At 43.0% G+C, this 17,756-nt stretch overlaps 3 protein-coding genes and 1 long non-coding RNA gene across 4 annotated transcripts in view; 1 reads left to right on the forward strand and 3 right to left on the reverse strand.

Moving 5' to 3' along the window:
* The window catches only part of LOC132475867 (uncharacterized), a 149,043-nt gene that overhangs the window by 10,571 nt on the left and 120,716 nt on the right, over nt 1-17,756 (forward strand). The window lies entirely within an intron of this gene.
* Nucleotides 338-2,648, reverse strand: LOC132475815 (E3 ubiquitin-protein ligase TRIM39-like). Its single transcript, XM_060077159.1, has 2 exons — nt 2,411-2,648; nt 338-2,293 (listed from the first exon to the last, which is right to left on the reverse strand). The coding sequence occupies exon 2, from the start codon at nt 2,290-2,292 to the stop codon at nt 667-669; it is 1,626 nt and encodes a 541-aa protein (XP_059933142.1). The 5' UTR covers nt 2,293; nt 2,411-2,648; the 3' UTR covers nt 338-666.
* Nucleotides 5,659-8,537, reverse strand: LOC132475817 (E3 ubiquitin-protein ligase TRIM39-like). The gene is made up of 2 exons (XM_060077161.1): nt 7,811-8,537; nt 5,659-7,695 (listed from the first exon to the last, which is right to left on the reverse strand). Exon 2 carries the CDS (start codon nt 7,692-7,694, stop codon nt 6,081-6,083), a length of 1,614 nt encoding a protein of 537 aa, XP_059933144.1. The 5' UTR covers nt 7,695; nt 7,811-8,537; the 3' UTR covers nt 5,659-6,080.
* On the reverse strand, nt 11,560-14,065 carry LOC132475833 (zinc finger protein RFP-like). Its single transcript, XM_060077186.1, has 2 exons — nt 13,650-14,065; nt 11,560-13,532 (listed from the first exon to the last, which is right to left on the reverse strand). Exon 2 carries the CDS (start codon nt 12,966-12,968, stop codon nt 11,913-11,915), a length of 1,056 nt encoding a protein of 351 aa, XP_059933169.1. The 5' UTR covers nt 12,969-13,532; nt 13,650-14,065; the 3' UTR covers nt 11,560-11,912.

Genomic DNA, 17,756 nt, shown 5'->3' on the forward strand with positions numbered 1-17,756 from the left:
GGTTGTTGAATGGTGTAGATTTAAAGTCATTGACTGGCTCTTCAGCTACAAGATTGTGCATTTATTCAGTGATTTTATTCATTTATTAAGTCCCATCGTTTGTCAAAGGGTTTTAAAGCAACACAGATGTTTTTGTTTTACTGCACTGATAATATATCTACTGAATACACATTGTACTGAGATTGCACAAATTCCACTGAAAATGAACCTATTTCACTGAATACGTATTATACTGAGATTGTACTTATTCCACAGAAAATGACCCCATTCTACCTTTGGTGAATTTTTATTCAAATCTGAAAAATGTACAAACATTGTTTGGAGTTAACAAACATGATTTAAAAAAACAAAACGGTATATTTATTTGATTGATAATGATCAAAATAATAATAATAAAAATAACATTTTACACTTTCAAGTAACCTACTTTTATTTAAAAAACGAAGAAAAAAATACATTGAACATTTAAGAGTAGTCCAACCAGTTAGAATGAATCATATTTGTTATAGTACACAGTGTAAGTTGCTTAATACATTTTGTTGTTTTTAAAAAACAGTGAACAGTACAATATGAATACAGTTTTCTCAGATCTCCCATGGTAGAGATTCCCATTCCGGAAACATTAGTTATTTTGGTTGTTAGATTTTTCATCATCAAACAAATGTACTAGTCTGTTTGATTGACAGGTGAGATGATCAGGGGGGCAGAGTTTTTATCTCCATCACATAAACACGGACAGAGGAATGGATAGAGAGGCTCTCTAAAGGTGCAGCCGGTAGCAGAGTAGAGATTAACCATGGCTTCCACATCATAGAAGGAGACCAGACCCTCATCATAATCAACAAACACCCCCACCTTCTGGAGCTCAGCTCTCAGAGGGTTACGGACATCAGGGTTACCTTTGAATACCAACCCACCATTGTAGTAGTAGAGAATCCAGTAACCCGTCTCAGGGGTAAACATGGTCCCACCTTTTCTGTTGATGGACTCTCTGGCCACTCCTAAATACCATAATGTGTTGTCTTTAACCTGGACCTCAAAGAAAAATCTCAATGAAGAGAAACTCTGCCTCGTGACGACAAATAAACAATGTGTAAATCTCTTAGGGTTGTCTGGGAGTTTCTTCGCTACACCTCCATCATGGACTTGTTTCCCATCCTTAGACAGGATGAGCTTGGGATGAGCTGTATCAGGATCCAGAGTCACATCTGCTTCATACTGCTGGACCCTCTTCAGTTGAACAACATCACGTAGCTTCTTAGTCTTCATCTTCAGTGTCTCCTCCAGCTGATCCAGGAATCTCCTCCAGGTCCCTAGGTATGATGGAGGACGGACCTCCACTGTGGTCCAGTCCCTGGTGGGTGGAGGGTCCTGCAGGGATCTGAAGGCCTGGAGGAAGTGGAGGTGGTCTTTAGTGTATGAGAGCTGCTTCACCACTGAGCTTCTATTGGTCAGATCTTCTATTTCCTGCTCCAGCTCTTTGATGAGGTCTTCGGCTTGTTTCTCTGTGGATTTCAGTCTCTCTTTAACCAATTGGTTGAGATCATCCTGGCACTTTTTAATGCAGTGCATCAGAGCAGTGAGGACCTGCACACCATCGGCTATCTCTCTGTCTGCTTCTGCTTTGCTGCGTTTAACTGTGTCTTTAATCTCCTGAATATTTTTTTGTCTCTCCTGGATCATCTGCTGAACTTCAGCCTCCATCTTCCCCAGCTGGGCCATCTTCACTTCATATTCCTCCTTTAGAGGTACAACAGGATGGGACCTGTGATCACCCTCTGTGCAGGACTGACATACACACACCTGTTCAGTCTTGCAGAAGAGCTCCAGGAATCTGTCGTGTATCTTACACATCCTTTCTTCCAGACGGTCAATTGGCTCGACCAGCCGATGTTTCTTCAGGATTGTGAATCTCTGATGCGGCTCCAGGTGTGTTTGGCAGAAAGACATAAAACACTCTAGGCAGGACTTCACAGACTTCAGCCGGATCTCAGTACAGACGTCACAGGGAACTTCTCCTGGTTTAACACGAGGCTGCTCTTTTACTCGTACAGATGTTCTAAACTGAGCAGCCATCTCTGATACAAAGATATTGACCTGTGGATCAGGTCTAGTGTTAAAAATCTGGTTGCAAACAGGACATTTGTACTGAACTTGTCCATCCCAGAACTTATTAATACAGGTTCTGCAGAAGTTGTGTCCACATGGTGTGGAAACGGGACTGCTGAACACATCCAGACAGATGGAACATGAAAAGTACTCCTCAGACCAGGAAGTCTTAGCCGAGGCCATCCTAGACACAGACAACAAGGTTTATGTATTGATGATTGTACTTGATTCCTATAATTGTCTTATTCCATAACGGAAAGAACATTTTTAACTTCTCTCAAAGTTGAGCTGTTTTACTCACCTTGTTGTGATTTCTGTCTGTCAGACTATTTTTTCCAAAATGTGTGTTATTTCTCTCCTGAAAGAAAGATCTGATACAACGTCGGGTGATTTTGGTTAATATGAATCTTAAGTTTCGTTTCCTAAACAAGACGTCCTCTTAACTCCTCCCCTAACACCTGGCTCCTCCCTTAATGAAGTTAATTTTGAGCTTACATTGGTAGTTATTTAAGGCTCATCTCTAACCTCATAAAACAGCTGCATCAAGGACTAGACAATTAAAGACCTTTCTACCTGTGTTGTCACTCTGGGTAACGTCACATGCGTTGATGGGCCTCGCCTCTTTTTTCTGGAGTTAAAAGAGAGCCGGAGTACAGCGACTCCGAGGGACATTGTGGGGATTTAGTGGTGATTTGCTACTCATCGACCCAGGTTCCTGGGGCTTCCCCGAATACTTTATCCACCACCGATTCGATTTTAAACAAAGAAAGAAAAGAGTAAAGAGCATAGAGCTGTTTATTGGCGTTACGCTGCTGTTGGAACGCACCCCGGCGGGCACGCGCACAGTGCACACACAAGCAGCAGCGCTATGAGAGCAGCAGACAGCATTCAGTCTGAATAGAGAGTAAGGGCTGTAACGTCAGTAGCCCTCCGGGTTGAAGGTGTGTGCGCAATTCCTCATAAACTGGGTTGAGCGCGATCAGAAAAATATAGTCCCGTTTCAGTCTCCCCCATGTGAGTCGAAGCACGTCAGTCCTGTGAATACAAACACTAGCAGCACTATAATGAGCATCGTCTCTATCCAAGTGTGACCCGGTGATGTTCAATAGAGAAGACCCAGATTAAACTGGAACCAGAGACTGCTATGGTAGGAGTATAGAGACTCTATTGACAATGCATGACATAAAAGACTTGTCTCCATTAAACCATGCGGCAGCAAGGGAGTTTCAGTAGAAGGCCTGAATGGAGGCCGCAAATAAAGGAGGGATGAGGTCAATGCTCAAGTCAGGACATAAATCGGATCAATGATGAATGGACAAAGAAAATGAACAATAGAGGGCTAGACTACCAGGAGCTTAGTGCAGTTATGCATTAGTAGAGTTAAGAGTCACAAATAATGTAGACAAATTAAAACCACCATTACACAGGAATCAATTGAAACCAACTCAACGCTGTTCTTCAGCACTCAAATGTACCTACTCACAGCAGGCTAAGGTGACTCAAACCACACAATAAAGCACACCAGCAAGAGGGATATTCTGCCCCTCCGTCTCCCCTTTAACACAGCAGACAGCTCCACACGAGAGATAACAGAAAATGGGCCATTCTAGAGATCAGTTAAAGGCACACTGACATCTAATAAGGGATAAACAGTGGCTGGTTCTTCTTCTATTGACCTTGTTTAAAGGGGACATATCATACCACCAGGTGTGAGTGTGATTAGCCGTTACAAGCCGTTTTGAAAATCTGCATCTTCTGACATCACAGGTGGGCGTGTCCGCCTAGATGTGTGATGGATAGATGAGTAACGTTTGCTACAGTCCACTGGGTAGGCTGGTAGACTGATCTATCCAGCACACATCCAGGTGGACTTTAGAAGACGCTGATTTTCACACCTGCCTGTAACGCTAATTACACTCACACCTGGTGGCATGATATGTCCCCTTTAAACCCGACTTGCTTCTGGGCTGTAATCACTCCAAGTGTGAGTCCCTCACCAAACATGAAGAGTCAAACCAAACAGCCAACCAGGGCCTCATCTGCTGCCTCAGGGGAGCCTCAGGGCAGAGAGAGAGGTCCAGGGGAGCCTCAGGGCAGAGAGAGAGGTCCAGGGGAGCCTCCCGCCCCTTGTTGCTGTCGTCATCGCTCAGCTGAAGTTCAGCACCTTGGAGAGCGACAGCGGAAGACGTCTCCCACTCTGTCTGCTGCGGCTATCCTCGACACACCCGCCACCAGCCCAACGCCATATTCACGCTGCATTCATTCAACACCTTAATGTTATCCATCTGTGCAATTCTATGCTGATCAAAATAAATATAGAAAGAAAGAGAGAGACACACACACACACACACACACACACACACACACACACACACACACACACACACACACACACACACACACACACACACACACACACACACACACACACACACACACACACACACACACACACACACACACACACACACACACAAACCCTCTCCTTGTCCCTCCTCCCTCGGTGCGGTGGTGGGAACTACTAAAGCGCCATGTGGAGCCGTGTGGTTTGCTTCGGTAGTGCCGGGGAACCCTGAGGTGAGAGACAGAGAGATGATCTGACCCACGAGCACCACGCGACAACCCCCCTTCACCGTAAAGTCTACACACCCGTAGATATACACCGCCTTCTACCGGCGAACGACGACGGGACCGCACGTTTCTAAACGGCCCCTGCTCTAAGTAGCGCACATGAGGTAATTAAGGAGATCATTAATTAATGAATTAGTGGCAGGTGGCTGTAGTTTATATCTGAATCATGCGATGGAATTAAAAAAGGAAGTGAATCATGCCTAACAATATTAATAAAATAGTCTTATTAGATGTTCTATAAAATAGTAGGGTTTACGATATACTATGTAAATATCTTATAGGCAACAGTAGACCATAACAAAGACACTTAAAAATGGTCTATTCTGAGCCACCTAAATTTTCCTTTAAAAAGTTCAAATATTAGTCTTAAATAAATGAATTAGTACCTATGTTATATCTACTCGTAATGTGTAGATGCAGCAATAATTAACACAATACTGGATGAGCTAGAAAGGCGAGCAGAGAGAGGAGAGAGGAGGAAGAGAAGAAAGAGGAAGGAGAGAGGAGGTGAAAGAGAGGAAGGATAGAGGAGGAACTGAGATGAGAGGATGGAGAGGAGAGGAGAGGAGAGCTGACAAGACAAAGTCCTACTCACACAATCTGGGGTAATCTTTACATGTAGTAACTGGGAGCTTTGTGTAAGGTGTAACACATGTTGGGTTGCTGCATGGTGGGGATTAAATGTCATTGACTCGCTCTCCAGCTACAAACATGTGCAATTATTACGTTCTTTGAATCATTCCTTGAATCCCATCATGTATAAAAGGGTTTTTGGGGCAGTTGTTTTAGTTTTACCCCAATGATAATGAACCTAATCTAGTGAATACATATTGCACTGAGACTGTACCAACTCCACAGAAAATGAACCTTTTCCACTGAATACATGTTGTAGAATGTACATATTCATCAACGAATGTCCACATTCTACTTTTTATTAAAATTTTAAACAGAACAAATAATGTATTGTGTTGTCAAACATGATTCAAAATAATAAACGATACAAGTATTTGGTTAAAAAATATCTATAATCTATAATGTTAGCAAAGTTAATAATTCACATTTTAAACATTTTCTACAATCCCAATTGTATATCTTCAAATGAACAAAAAAACCTTCAGGAAAAAAGACATTGAACATGATAGTGTCGTTTTACCAGCTAAAATAGGTTGGATTATTTATAGTACAAAGTATTAATGGCATATTGTATTTATACTTGATGAATGACATTAAATAGTGCGATACAAATGCAGTTCTCTCAGATCTCACATGGTATTCTTATTCAGAAAACAACATTTGTGGGTTGTTTGGTTATTTGATCATCAAACAAATGTCCTAGTCTGTTAATTGACAGGTGAGATGATCAATGGGGCAGAGTTCTGAACAGCCCAAGGGAACCCCGTAGAGAGGAATGGATAGAGAGGGTCTCTAAAGGTGCAGCCGGTAGCAGAGTAGAGATGAACCCTGGCTTCCACATCATAGAAGGAGACCAGACCCTCATCATAATCAACAAACACCCCCACCTTCTGGAGCTCATATCTCAGAGGGAGACAGATATCAGGGTTACCTTTAAATACCAACCCATCCTTGTCGTAGTAGAGAGTGCAGTAGCCCGTCTCAGGGGTCCGAGGGGTAAAACCTTTTCTGTTGATGGACTCTCTGGCCACTCCTATATACCATACAGTCTTGTCTTCAACCTGGACCTCAAAGTAAAATCTCCCTGAGGAGAAGCTCTGCCTCGTAAGCACACATATATAATATGTAAATCTCTTAGGGTTGTCTGGGAGTTCCTTCGCTACACCTCCATCATGTACTTGTTTCCCATCCCCAGACAGGATGAGCCTGGGATGAGCTGTATCAGGATCCAGAGTCACATCTACTTCATACTGCTGGACCCTCTTCAGTTCAACATCACGCATCTTCTTCATCTCCATGTTCAGTGTCTCCTCCAGCTGATCCAGGGAGCTCCTCAAGGTCCCTATGTATGACGGAGGACGGACCTCCACCGTCGTCCGGTCCCTGGTGGGTGGAGGATCCTTCAGGGATCTGAAGGCCTGGAGGAAGTGGAGGTGGTCTTTAGTGTATGAGAGCTGCTTCACCTCTGAGCTTCTATTGGTCAGATCTTCTATTTCCTGCTCCAGCTCTTTGATGAGGTCTTCAGCTTGTTTCTCTGTGGATTTCAGTCTCTCTTTAACCATTTGGTTGAGATCATCCTGGCACTTTTCAATGCAGCGCATCAGAGCAGTGAGGACCTGCACACCATCGGCTATCTCTCTGTCTGCATCTGCTTTGCTGCGTTTAACTGTGTCTTTAATCTCCTGAATATTATTTTGTCTCTCCTGGATCATCTGCTGAACTTCAGCCTCTATCTTCCCCAGCTGGGCCATCTTCACTTCATATTCCTCCTTTAGAGGTACAACAGGATGGGACCTGTGGTCACCCTCTGTGCAGGACTGACACACACACACCTCTTCAGTCTTGCAGAAGAGCTCCAGAAGTCTGTCGTGTTTCTTACACACCCTGTCTTCCAGACGGTCCATTGGCTCGACCAGCCGATGTTTCTTCATGACTGTGACTCTCTGATGTGGCTCCAGGTGGGTTTGGCAGTAGGAGACCAAACACACCAGGCAGGACTTCACGGCCTTCAGCTGGGTCCCAGTACAGACGTCACAGGGAACTTCTGCTGGTTCAACACAAGGCTGCTCTTTTACTTCTACATTTGTTCTAAACTGAGCGGCCAGCTCTGATAAGAGGGTATTGACACGTAGATCAGGTCTTTTGTGGAAAAGCTTGTTGCAAACAGGACATTCGTACCAGACTTCTTCATCCCAGAACTTATTAATACAGGTTCTGCAGAAGTTGTGTCCACATGGTGTGGTAACTGGACTGCTGAACACATCCAGACAGATGGAACATGAAAAGTTCTCTTCAGACCAGCAAGTCTTAGCAGAGGCCATCCTAGACACAGACAACAAGGTTTATGCATCGAGCAATACCATCATTTTTCTAATTCCATGTCCATAACGGAAAGAGAAGTGTTATGTTTTTCCAAAGTTTTTGCTTTTTTACTCACCTCGTTGTGGTTTCTGTCTGTCAGACTATTTGCTCCAAAATGCCTGTTATTTTTCTCCCGAACGAGAGGATTGCTTCCACGTCGGATGTCTTTCGGTTCTATAAACCTTAGGTTTCGTTTCCTCAACATGACGTCCCCTCCTCTCCTACTCTATCATCTGGCTCTGCCACTAACCCCAGGCTCCGCCCCCACGGTCATGCAGTTCCCTGATGTTTCACCTTTCACAGTCTGACTTTAGGCACACCCATTCTCTGTGTATGTAACGTCACATGCGTTGATGTTCCTCGTCTCTTTTTCTGGAGTTACAAGAGAGCCGGAGTAAACAACTCCGAGAGACATTGTGGGGATTTAGTGGTGATTTGCTACTCATCGACCCGGGTTTCCGAGGCTTCCCTGAATACTTTATCCACCACCGATTCGACTTTAAACAAAGAGAGAAAAGTAAAGAGCATAGAGCTGTTTATTGGCGTTACGCTGCTGTTGGAACTTACCCCGGCGGGCACGCGCACAGTGTACACACAAGCAGCAGAGCTATGAGAGCAGCAGACAGCATTCAGTCTGAAAAGAGAGGGCTGTAACGTCAGTAGCACTCCGGGTTGAAGGTGTGCGAACGCAGCGCACCAGGGACGTGCGGTCAGGGGAGGCAGTCTCACGCGTTATTGTGAAAGGAAAAAACAAATGATGATGAAATACATTTAAAAAATAATAATTGTATTGCCTATTTATCTGTGGGCCTGGCATACTATAGATGTAATTCATTCACCAAAATCGCTGAGCGGCGCGAAGTGCGGCAGAGGTACTGGCTGCCTCACCTCAGATTTAGCAATCTCTCACAATCTGGGTTGAGCGCATGCGTCTTTTTTATGGAGGTAGATTTGTGTCTTTATTATGCAATCAAAAATAATAGGTTTGAGAGCAAAACTTTCCACACTGCAATCTAAAAATAGGTTTGAGAGCAAAACTTTCCACACTGCAATCAAAAAATAGATTTGAGAGCAAAACTATCGACACTGCAATCAAAAAATGTTTTATTGCAAGATAAATTAATGTGATGAAAAAAATATTAATGGGAATCCAAAAGTTTTGTTTGCAAACCCAAAAGTTTTGTTTGCAAATCCAGGGTGATGGTCAACAACATCGCCCTGCTCTCCTCTGCCATGGTCTCCTTGTCGGCTGACAGGGAGGCCTACGGAATTTTCAGGGCGCGCGAGCGCGCGCACGGGACAAGCCCATAAGGCGAAGCCTAGACGGCGTAGCCTACATGAAATAGAACTCCCTCTCTCGTTACTAACTGTGGATGTTGCCAAGCTGTCACTCCGATCGAGACTGGCCAATAGGGACGTGTCTTACATCTTTCGGCATAGGTCCCGCCCACAAGATTCAGCTCAACAGCAAGCAAAGCTTTTGGATTCGCAAGCAAAACTTTAGGATTTGCAAACAAATCTTTTTGATTCGCAAACAAAACTTTTGGATTCGCAAACAAAACTTTTGGGTTTGCAAACAAAACTTTTGGATTCCCATTAACATTTTTTTTATCGCATTAATTTATCTTGCAATAAAACATTTTTTGATTGCAGTGTCGATAGTTTTGCTCTCAAATCTATTTTTTGATTGCAGTGTGGAAAGTTTTGCTCTCAAACCAATTTTTTGATTGCAGTGTGGAAAGTTTTGCTCTCAAACCTATTATTTTTGATTGCATAATAAAGACACAAATCTAGCTCCATAAATCTGCTGCCTCAGGGGAGCCTCGGGGCAGAGAGAGAGGTCCAGGGGAGCCTCAGGGCAGAGAGAGAGGTCCAGGGGAGCCTCCCGCCCCTTGTTGCTGTCGTCATCGCTCAGCTGAAGTTCAGCACCTTGGAGAGCGACAGCGGAAGACGTCTCCCACTCTGTCTGCTGCGGCTATCCTCGACACACCCGCCACCAGCCCAACGCCATATTCACGCTGCATTCATTCAACACCTTCATGTTATCCATCTGTGCAATTCTATGCTGATCAAAATAAATATAGAAAGAGAGAGACACTCACAAACACACACACACACACACACACACACACACACACACACACACACACACACACACACACACACACACACACACACACACACACACACACACACACACACACACACACACCCTCTCCTTGTCCCTCCTCCCTCGGTGCGGTGGTGGGAACTACTAAAGCGCCATGTGGAGCCGTGTGGTTTGCTTCGGTAGTGCCGGGGAACCCTGAGGTGAGAGACAGAGAGATGATCTGACCCACGAGCACCACGCGACAACCCCCCTTCACCGTAAAGTATACACAACCGTAGATATACACCGCCTTCTACCGGCGAATGACGACGGGACCGCACGTTTCTAAACGGCCCCTGCTCCAAGTAGCGCACGTGAGGTAATTGAGGAGGTCATTCATTAATTAGTGGCAGGTGGCTGTAGTTTATACCTGAACAGAATCATGCGATGGAATTAAAAAAAAAATGTGAATCTTGTCTTACAATATTAATTAAATAGTCTTATTAGATGATCTATATAATAGTAGGGTTTACGATTTACTATGTTAATACGTTATAGCTACAGTGTCAGTGTGTGTCAGGAGTCGACGGAGCGAATGTCCACCGTTTGAAGGACTAGCGCTCCCCCTGACGGTAGAAGTAAGCATTACACATCAGCCCAGCGATAACAATATCCAATATCGCTGACCTAAAATATGACAAACAAGAGATTTGAACTTATCCGAATATATTTAATTAATGATGATGTGGACAAAATCCGCCATTTCAAAAAGTGGTGGGTTAATGTTCCCAGGCCAAAGGACACCAATGGGGGGTTGTTTAGTGAATACCTAAAATGAAATAGAATTTGGCGCGGTGAGTTTAGAAGTCTATATTTGCTGGATTTTTATGTTGCTCCATCTATGTATTATACGTATGGTTTTTGTGGAATACTGTGAGAGCAATACAGCTTATTTGTTTAAATCAACTATGTTGCATTTAAACAATGCAGGGAGTACGAATAGGGGACACAAAGAACGTCCCGCCCCTCTGTAGTGATACCCGCTCCCGCCACTGGGTGTCGCTCAAAATACTGATTATTGGACTGCTGCTTGTATGTGCCAGCGCCCAGGGAGTAGACTATAACAAAGACACTTACAAATTGTCTATTCTGAGCTACCTAAATTAAACTTTAACAAGTTCAAATATTAGACTTAAATAATTGAAATAGTACCTATGTTATATCTACTCGTAATATGTGGAAACAGCAATACTTAACAACACAATACTGGATGAGCTAGAAAGGCGAGCGAGGAGGAAGAGAAAAAAGAGGAAGGAGAGAGGAGGTGGAAGAGAGGAAGGATAGAGGAGGAACTGAGATGAGAGGATGGAGAGGAGAGGAGAGGAGAGCTGACAAGACAAAGTCCTACTCACACAATTGGGGGTAATCTTTACATGTAGTAACTGGGAGCTTTGTGTAAGGTGTAACACATGTTGGGTTGCTGCATGGTGGGGATTAAAAGTCATTGACTCGCTCTCCAGCTACAAACATGTGCAATTATTCTGCTCTTTGAATCATTCCTTGAATCCCATCATGTATAAAAGGGTTTTTGGGGCAGTTGTTTTAGTGTCACCCCAATGATAATGAACCTAATCTAGTGAATACATATTGCACTGAGACTGTACCAATTACACAGAAAATGAACCTTTTCCACTGAATACATATTGTAGAATGTACATATTCATCAACGAATGTCCACATTCCACTTTTTATTAAAATTTTAAACAGAACAAATAATGTATTGTGTTGTCAAACATGATTCAAAATAATAAACAACTTAATTATTAGGTTAAAAATATCTATAATCTATAATGTTAGCTAAGTTAATAATTCACATTTTAAACCTTTTCTACAATCCCAATTGTATATCTTTAAATGAATAAAAAAAAACTATTTATAGTACAAAGTATTAATGGCTTATTGTATTTATCCTTGAGGAATGACATTAAATAGTGCGATACGAATGAAGTTCTCTCAGATCTCGCATGGTATTCTTGTTCAGAAAACAGCATTCGTGGGTTGTTTGTTTATTTTAACTTAAACGAAAGTCCTAGTTTGTTTGATTGACAGGTGAGATGATCAATGGGGCAGAGTTTTGACCGTCCACAGTGAACCACATAGCGAGGAGTGGATAGAGAGGCTCTCTAAAGCTGCAGCCGGTAGCAGAGTAGAGATGAACCCTGGCTTCCACATCATAGAAGGAGACCAGACCCTCATCATAATCAACAAACACCCCCACCTTCTGGAGCTCAGCTCTCAAAGGGAGACGGACAGCAGGATTACCATTAAATACCAACCCATCCTTGTCGTAGTAGAGAGTCCAGTAGCCCGTCTCAGGGATCCACCTGGTCCAACCTTTTCTGTTGATGGACTCTCTGGCCACTCCTAAATAACATGCAGTCTTGTCTTTAACCTGGACCTCAAAGTAAAATCTCCCTGAGGAGAAGCTCTGCCTCGTAAGTACACATGCGTCATATGTAAATCTCTTAGGGTTGTCTGGGAGTTTCTTTGCTACACCTCCATATTGGACTTGTTTCCCATCCTCAGACAGGATGAGCCTGGGATGAGCTGTATCAGTATCCAGACTCACATCTACTTCATACTGCTGGACCCTCTTCAGTTCAACATCATCACGTAGCTTCTTCATCTCCATGTTCAGTGTCTCCTCGAGCTGATCTAGGGATCTCCTCAAGGTCCCTACGTATGACGGAGGACGGACCTCCACCGTCGTCCGATCCCTGGTGGGTGGAGGATCCTTCAGGGATATGAAGGCCTGGAGGAAGTGGAGGTGGTCTTTAGTGTGTGAGAGCTGCTTCACCTCTGAGCTTCTATTGGTCAGATCTTCTATTTCCTGCTCCAGCTCGTTGATGAGGTCTTCAGCTTGTTTCTCTGTGGTTTTTAGTCTCTCTTTAACCATTTGGTTGAGATCATCCTGGCACTTTTCAATGCAGCGCATCAGAGCAGTGAGGACCTGCACACCATCGGCTATCTCTCTGTCTGCATCTGCTTTGCTGCGTTTAACTGTGTCTTTAGTCTCCTGGATATTATTTTGTCTCTCCTGGATCATCTGCTGAACTTCAGCCTCTATCTTCCCCAGCTGGGCCATCTTAACTTCATATTCCTCCTTCAGAGGTACAACAGGATGGGACCTGTGGGCACCCTCTGTGCAGTATTGACACACACACCTCTTCAGTCTTGCAGAAGAGCTCCAGAAGTCGGTCGTGTTTCTTACACACCCTGTCTTCCAGACGGTCCATTGGCTCGACCAGCCGATGTTTCTTCAGGACTGTGACTCTCTGATGTGGCTCCAGGTGGGTTTGGCAGTAGGAGACCAAACACACCAGGCAGGACTTCACGGCCTTCAGCTGGGTCCCAGCACAGACAGGGAACTTCTGCTGGTTCAACACAAGGCTGCTCTTTTACTTTTACATTCGTTCTAAGCTGAGCGGCCAGCTCTGATAAGAGGGTATTGACCTGTAGATCAGGTCTTGTGTGGAAAAGCTTGTTGCAAACAGGACATTTGTACCAGACTTGTTCATCCCAGAACTTCGTAATACAGGTTCTGCAGAAGTTGTGTCCACATGGTGTGGAAACTGGACTGCTGAACACATCCAGACAGATGGAACATGAAAAGTTCTCTTCAGACCAGGAAGTGTTAGCAGAGGCCATCCTAGACACAGACAACAAGGTTTATGTATTGATGATTGCACTTGATTCCTATATTTTTCTTATTCCGTAACGGAAAGAAAGGTTTTAACTTCTCTCAAGGTTGTTCTGTTTTACTCACCTTGTTGTGGTTTCTGTCTGTCAGACAATTTTTTCCAAAATGCGTTTTATTTCTCTCCCGAAAGAGAGAACTGCTTCCACGTCAGGTGGCTTTGGTTTCTATGCACCTTAGGTTTCATTTCCTCAACAAGACGTCCTCTCCTCTCTTCCCCAAACACCTGGCTCCTCCCTTAATGAAGTTCATTTTGAGTTTACATTGGTAGTTATATAGGGCTCATCTCTAACCACATAAAACAGCTGCATGCAGACCAACAGCTTCACTACTCAGAGACAACACCGTCAATGCCAGCGCAGAGAGAGCAAAACAAACCTAAAATATGCAGTGGCAAAACAATGGGTCCCTTACAATGTCACATGATACCTGGTGATGCATTATGGGTAGCTTTTACGTGCCAGGGACAAACAGTGTGTAAATCGGAGGTGATGGACAACTGGTATCGTAGTTTTAATAATAATAATAATGATAATAATAATAATAATAATAATAATAATAATAATAATAATAGTGGTTAATAATAGTAATAATTTCAGTCCATGGATTTCCTTCTGTTCCTCCAAGCCAACTGAATGGGTGCAGTCTGCTGTCCCTCCTGGCCCTGTAGCCAAGCTGGAGAGACCACACTCACCTTATGGGGACGGTTCAGCTGAATCAAGCCACAGTTATTACAGGACTAGACAATTAAAGACCTTTCTGCCTGTGTTGTCTGGAAAGCCATATGAAACTCATGACAACCATATCTGGACCTTCTCTTTGTTACTCTTTCACTGCAGCTTTTAGTTGGGTTCAAAATTATGATAAAGGCTCCAGTGTCTGAAGAAACCCATCCATTACCCATCCACCCACGACTTAATCAAGCAGAATCATTTTCATGCCTTTCATAACACATTAAGCCTGCAGAGAAAAAAGGAGACAATAAGAATAACATTTCGACAATGGGGTTGCTGTAATAAAATAACTTTCAGTCAAGTTGTAAAGGAAAACCAAACATGCTGCTGGAGCTGGTCCCAACCCTAACCCACTATCAGAATGTAAGAAATGCCTTCTTGCTGACGTCTGATAGAGATGATTTTCCATTGAGGGGCGGGGCTTGACCGCAGATCAGGTTTTGACCGTCTCTGGGGTGGAGACAGAACATTTGATTGACGTAACCTGATAACCAAGGACTGCCAGTAACTGTTAACGTGTGCAATAGTATGTGTTTGAATGAGGGCAATTATAGAGCACATTTACATCCCTTTTTAAAATGTTTGAATGCGTTGAGATTTGGACCAGGATGAATCCACTGCACTACTATGTGTACTATGTAACCCACAGCATCTCCTTTCATCCAATCAAACGAGAAAAAAACAGAAAACCATTTTCAGGTACGATGGCTGCATGATGTTATCATATAAGGTATTTTGTTTCCATGTTAACACACACAGACACACACACACACACACACACGCACGCACGCACGCACGCACGCACGCACGCACACACGCACACACACACACACACACACACACACACACACTAAGAGACCACCAATGCCTCTATGTCAGGTGATCTTGCTGAGTTTAAGAAGGTTTTGAGAACATGCAGTGGATATGGTTGTGTAAGTCAAGTAAAAGTACGCCAAAATGTATCACTTATGTAAAAAAGACAAATCAATGCTCCTGTTAGGGTAATACTTTCGACAAATGCATCCCTTAATTTCACGGAGTGGTTGGGAGTTGAAGACGAGACCCAATCAAGATAACCCCAAAGAGAAGCACTTATGGAATCAAAACACCACCAATGCCGCTGCTTCCAATATTAAGGGAATTTACTCAGTAGGGGGAATTAGCTCAAAAGGTAGCTTAGCATGTGAGAGTTACTGCATTCTCCAATGTCTTGCGATTCGGCCGGAATTTGGCAGTAATGGTGGAAAAAGTAACAGACCGGGGAACATTTATTTAGAATCCTTTTTTTAAAAAAAAAAGGGTCCTATGTTCCCCGGTCCGAATACTCAGTACGCATTCTGTACAACCGGAGTCTGGTAACAAACGAAGAAGAGATGGCTGACCCGACACCACCAACAGCGGCTTTGTGTGTGTGTGTGTGTGTGTGTGTGTGTGTGTGTGTGTGTGTGTGTGTGTGTGTGTGTGTGTGTGTGTGTGTGTGTGTGTGTGTGTGTGTGTGTGTGTGTGTGTGTGTGTGTGTGTGTGTGTGTGTGTGTGTGTGTGTGTGTGTGTGTGTGTGTGTGTGTGTGTGTGTGTGTGTGTGTGTGTGTGTGTGTGTGTGTGTGTGTGTGTGTGTGTGTGTGTGTGTGTGTGTGTGTGTGTTCAATAAAAAAGGAAAAATTAACTTCAATCGTCTTTTTCACGGAGTAACAAATAATTGTAAATGTATTATTATTCCAAAAAAATGACTTACCAAATGTCCACATATATAATAATAATAATAATAATAATACATTTAATTTAGAGGCGCCTTTCAAGACACCCAAGGTCACCTTACAGAGCATATAGTCATCATTCAAAACTATGTAAAACAGACTAGGAATAAAAGGAAAACAGAGGTTAAACGTGAATAATAATAATAATTAATGACACTCAAAGACGCCTAAAGTGAAGGGGGGACCTCACTAACCTGAGAATATACAGGTTATATACAGGGGGGACCTGAGAATATACATCATAACCTGCCGGTAAGTCGCTCTACGAGATGACCGACGACGACGCCTTCTAGCAGCGATATCCATTTCAAGAGCCATTCGCGTAGAAAGAGACATTTTTTATTTAATAGCAACGATAACAAGACGGAAAACAGGTAAATTTTGCCGCCATCCGGGGGGAGATACGTCATCTCCAAACATCCGGTGGAGTTTCGGCGGTGTTCGGAAGCCTTCGGAGGCGTTCTACGCATAGCTGTAGACCGTACTACACAGTCAAGTGTAGTATGGTCAAGTAGTAGACACTGGACAGAAATAGTATGTACTAAGTATTCGGATGCAGCCCAAGTCTTCCGTTTTAAGATTCAATCTTTCAAGAGAACATTTGGTTCATTTGGTTCTTTGCACAAAACCACTGAAGCTGAGCGACATGAGCGACATCATTCAACATTTAAGGCAGTGCCAATTAGTTCATTGGGATAGATTTAATTAGACACAAACATCAATACACAATCACACTTTTCAAGGACTTACCATTTCAACAACATGTGAGGAGAATAGGAGTAGTGTTTCAGAGAACATTATTTTCTTTGCACACGATTTACTACCACAGTAAAGGGGGCGAGCGACCATATATTGTGTCCAAAATTGTGAGTTTGGATTGCAGTATCCATTTAAACGATCAGTTTCAATATTATATACTGTACCTTTAATGTTTAAGTTATTCTTACATTGTTTCTGTTTTGTCTTAATCTAGTCTAGACCAATGCAATTTTATATTTGTATAGCTGCTTTCTACCGTAGTCCATGTGATATTGGTATTATTTGAGTTACATGCACCTGTGTATGTGATGCATTTGGATTACTGTTATTTTTTTATACCCAGTACTTTCATACTGTCAACTCTGTGGTAAACTCTGCTGTTATTATCTACTCTGACCTCATACTGGTCCACCTATTAGGTGGTCTAAAATATAAGATGTTAAAAACCCTATTGTCCTCACCACTTTTGACACAAACTCCCAACCCTGCAAGTTTAGTGTTCTGTCGTGGCTGCCAACACTTCGCCACAAGGTGTCAGTATTACCTTTCTGAGCTGGAATACCAAGGAATAAAGAGCAATTTGAAAAGAGAGATTTTTTCTCCCCATCTAAAGTCTTTATCTGGAAACTAATATCAAGCGTACTGAACCACATGGTTTATAATGTAGCTGGATTCCACAGATATTTCAATGAACGTTTTCTTCTTTTGCCTTTGTTGTTGCTATATTAATTCATGAAATATGCCATTTGAAAAAAAATATCATAATTTCTGACTCTTTTCAATATCAATGGTATTCAATAATGCATTGTGTTTGAGTAAGCTAATAACGGCCCAATTAAGAAGTGTTAAAAAGAGGTCAGTGTTGAGCTAAATAGCTAATACAGGAGGGCTCAGGGGAATTTAATTGGGGCATTGAAGCATCACTCTGC

This window comes from Gadus macrocephalus, chromosome 17 (genome assembly GCF_031168955.1).
Source record: "Gadus macrocephalus chromosome 17, ASM3116895v1".
NCBI classification, from domain to species: Eukaryota; Metazoa; Chordata; class Actinopteri; order Gadiformes; family Gadidae; genus Gadus; species Gadus macrocephalus.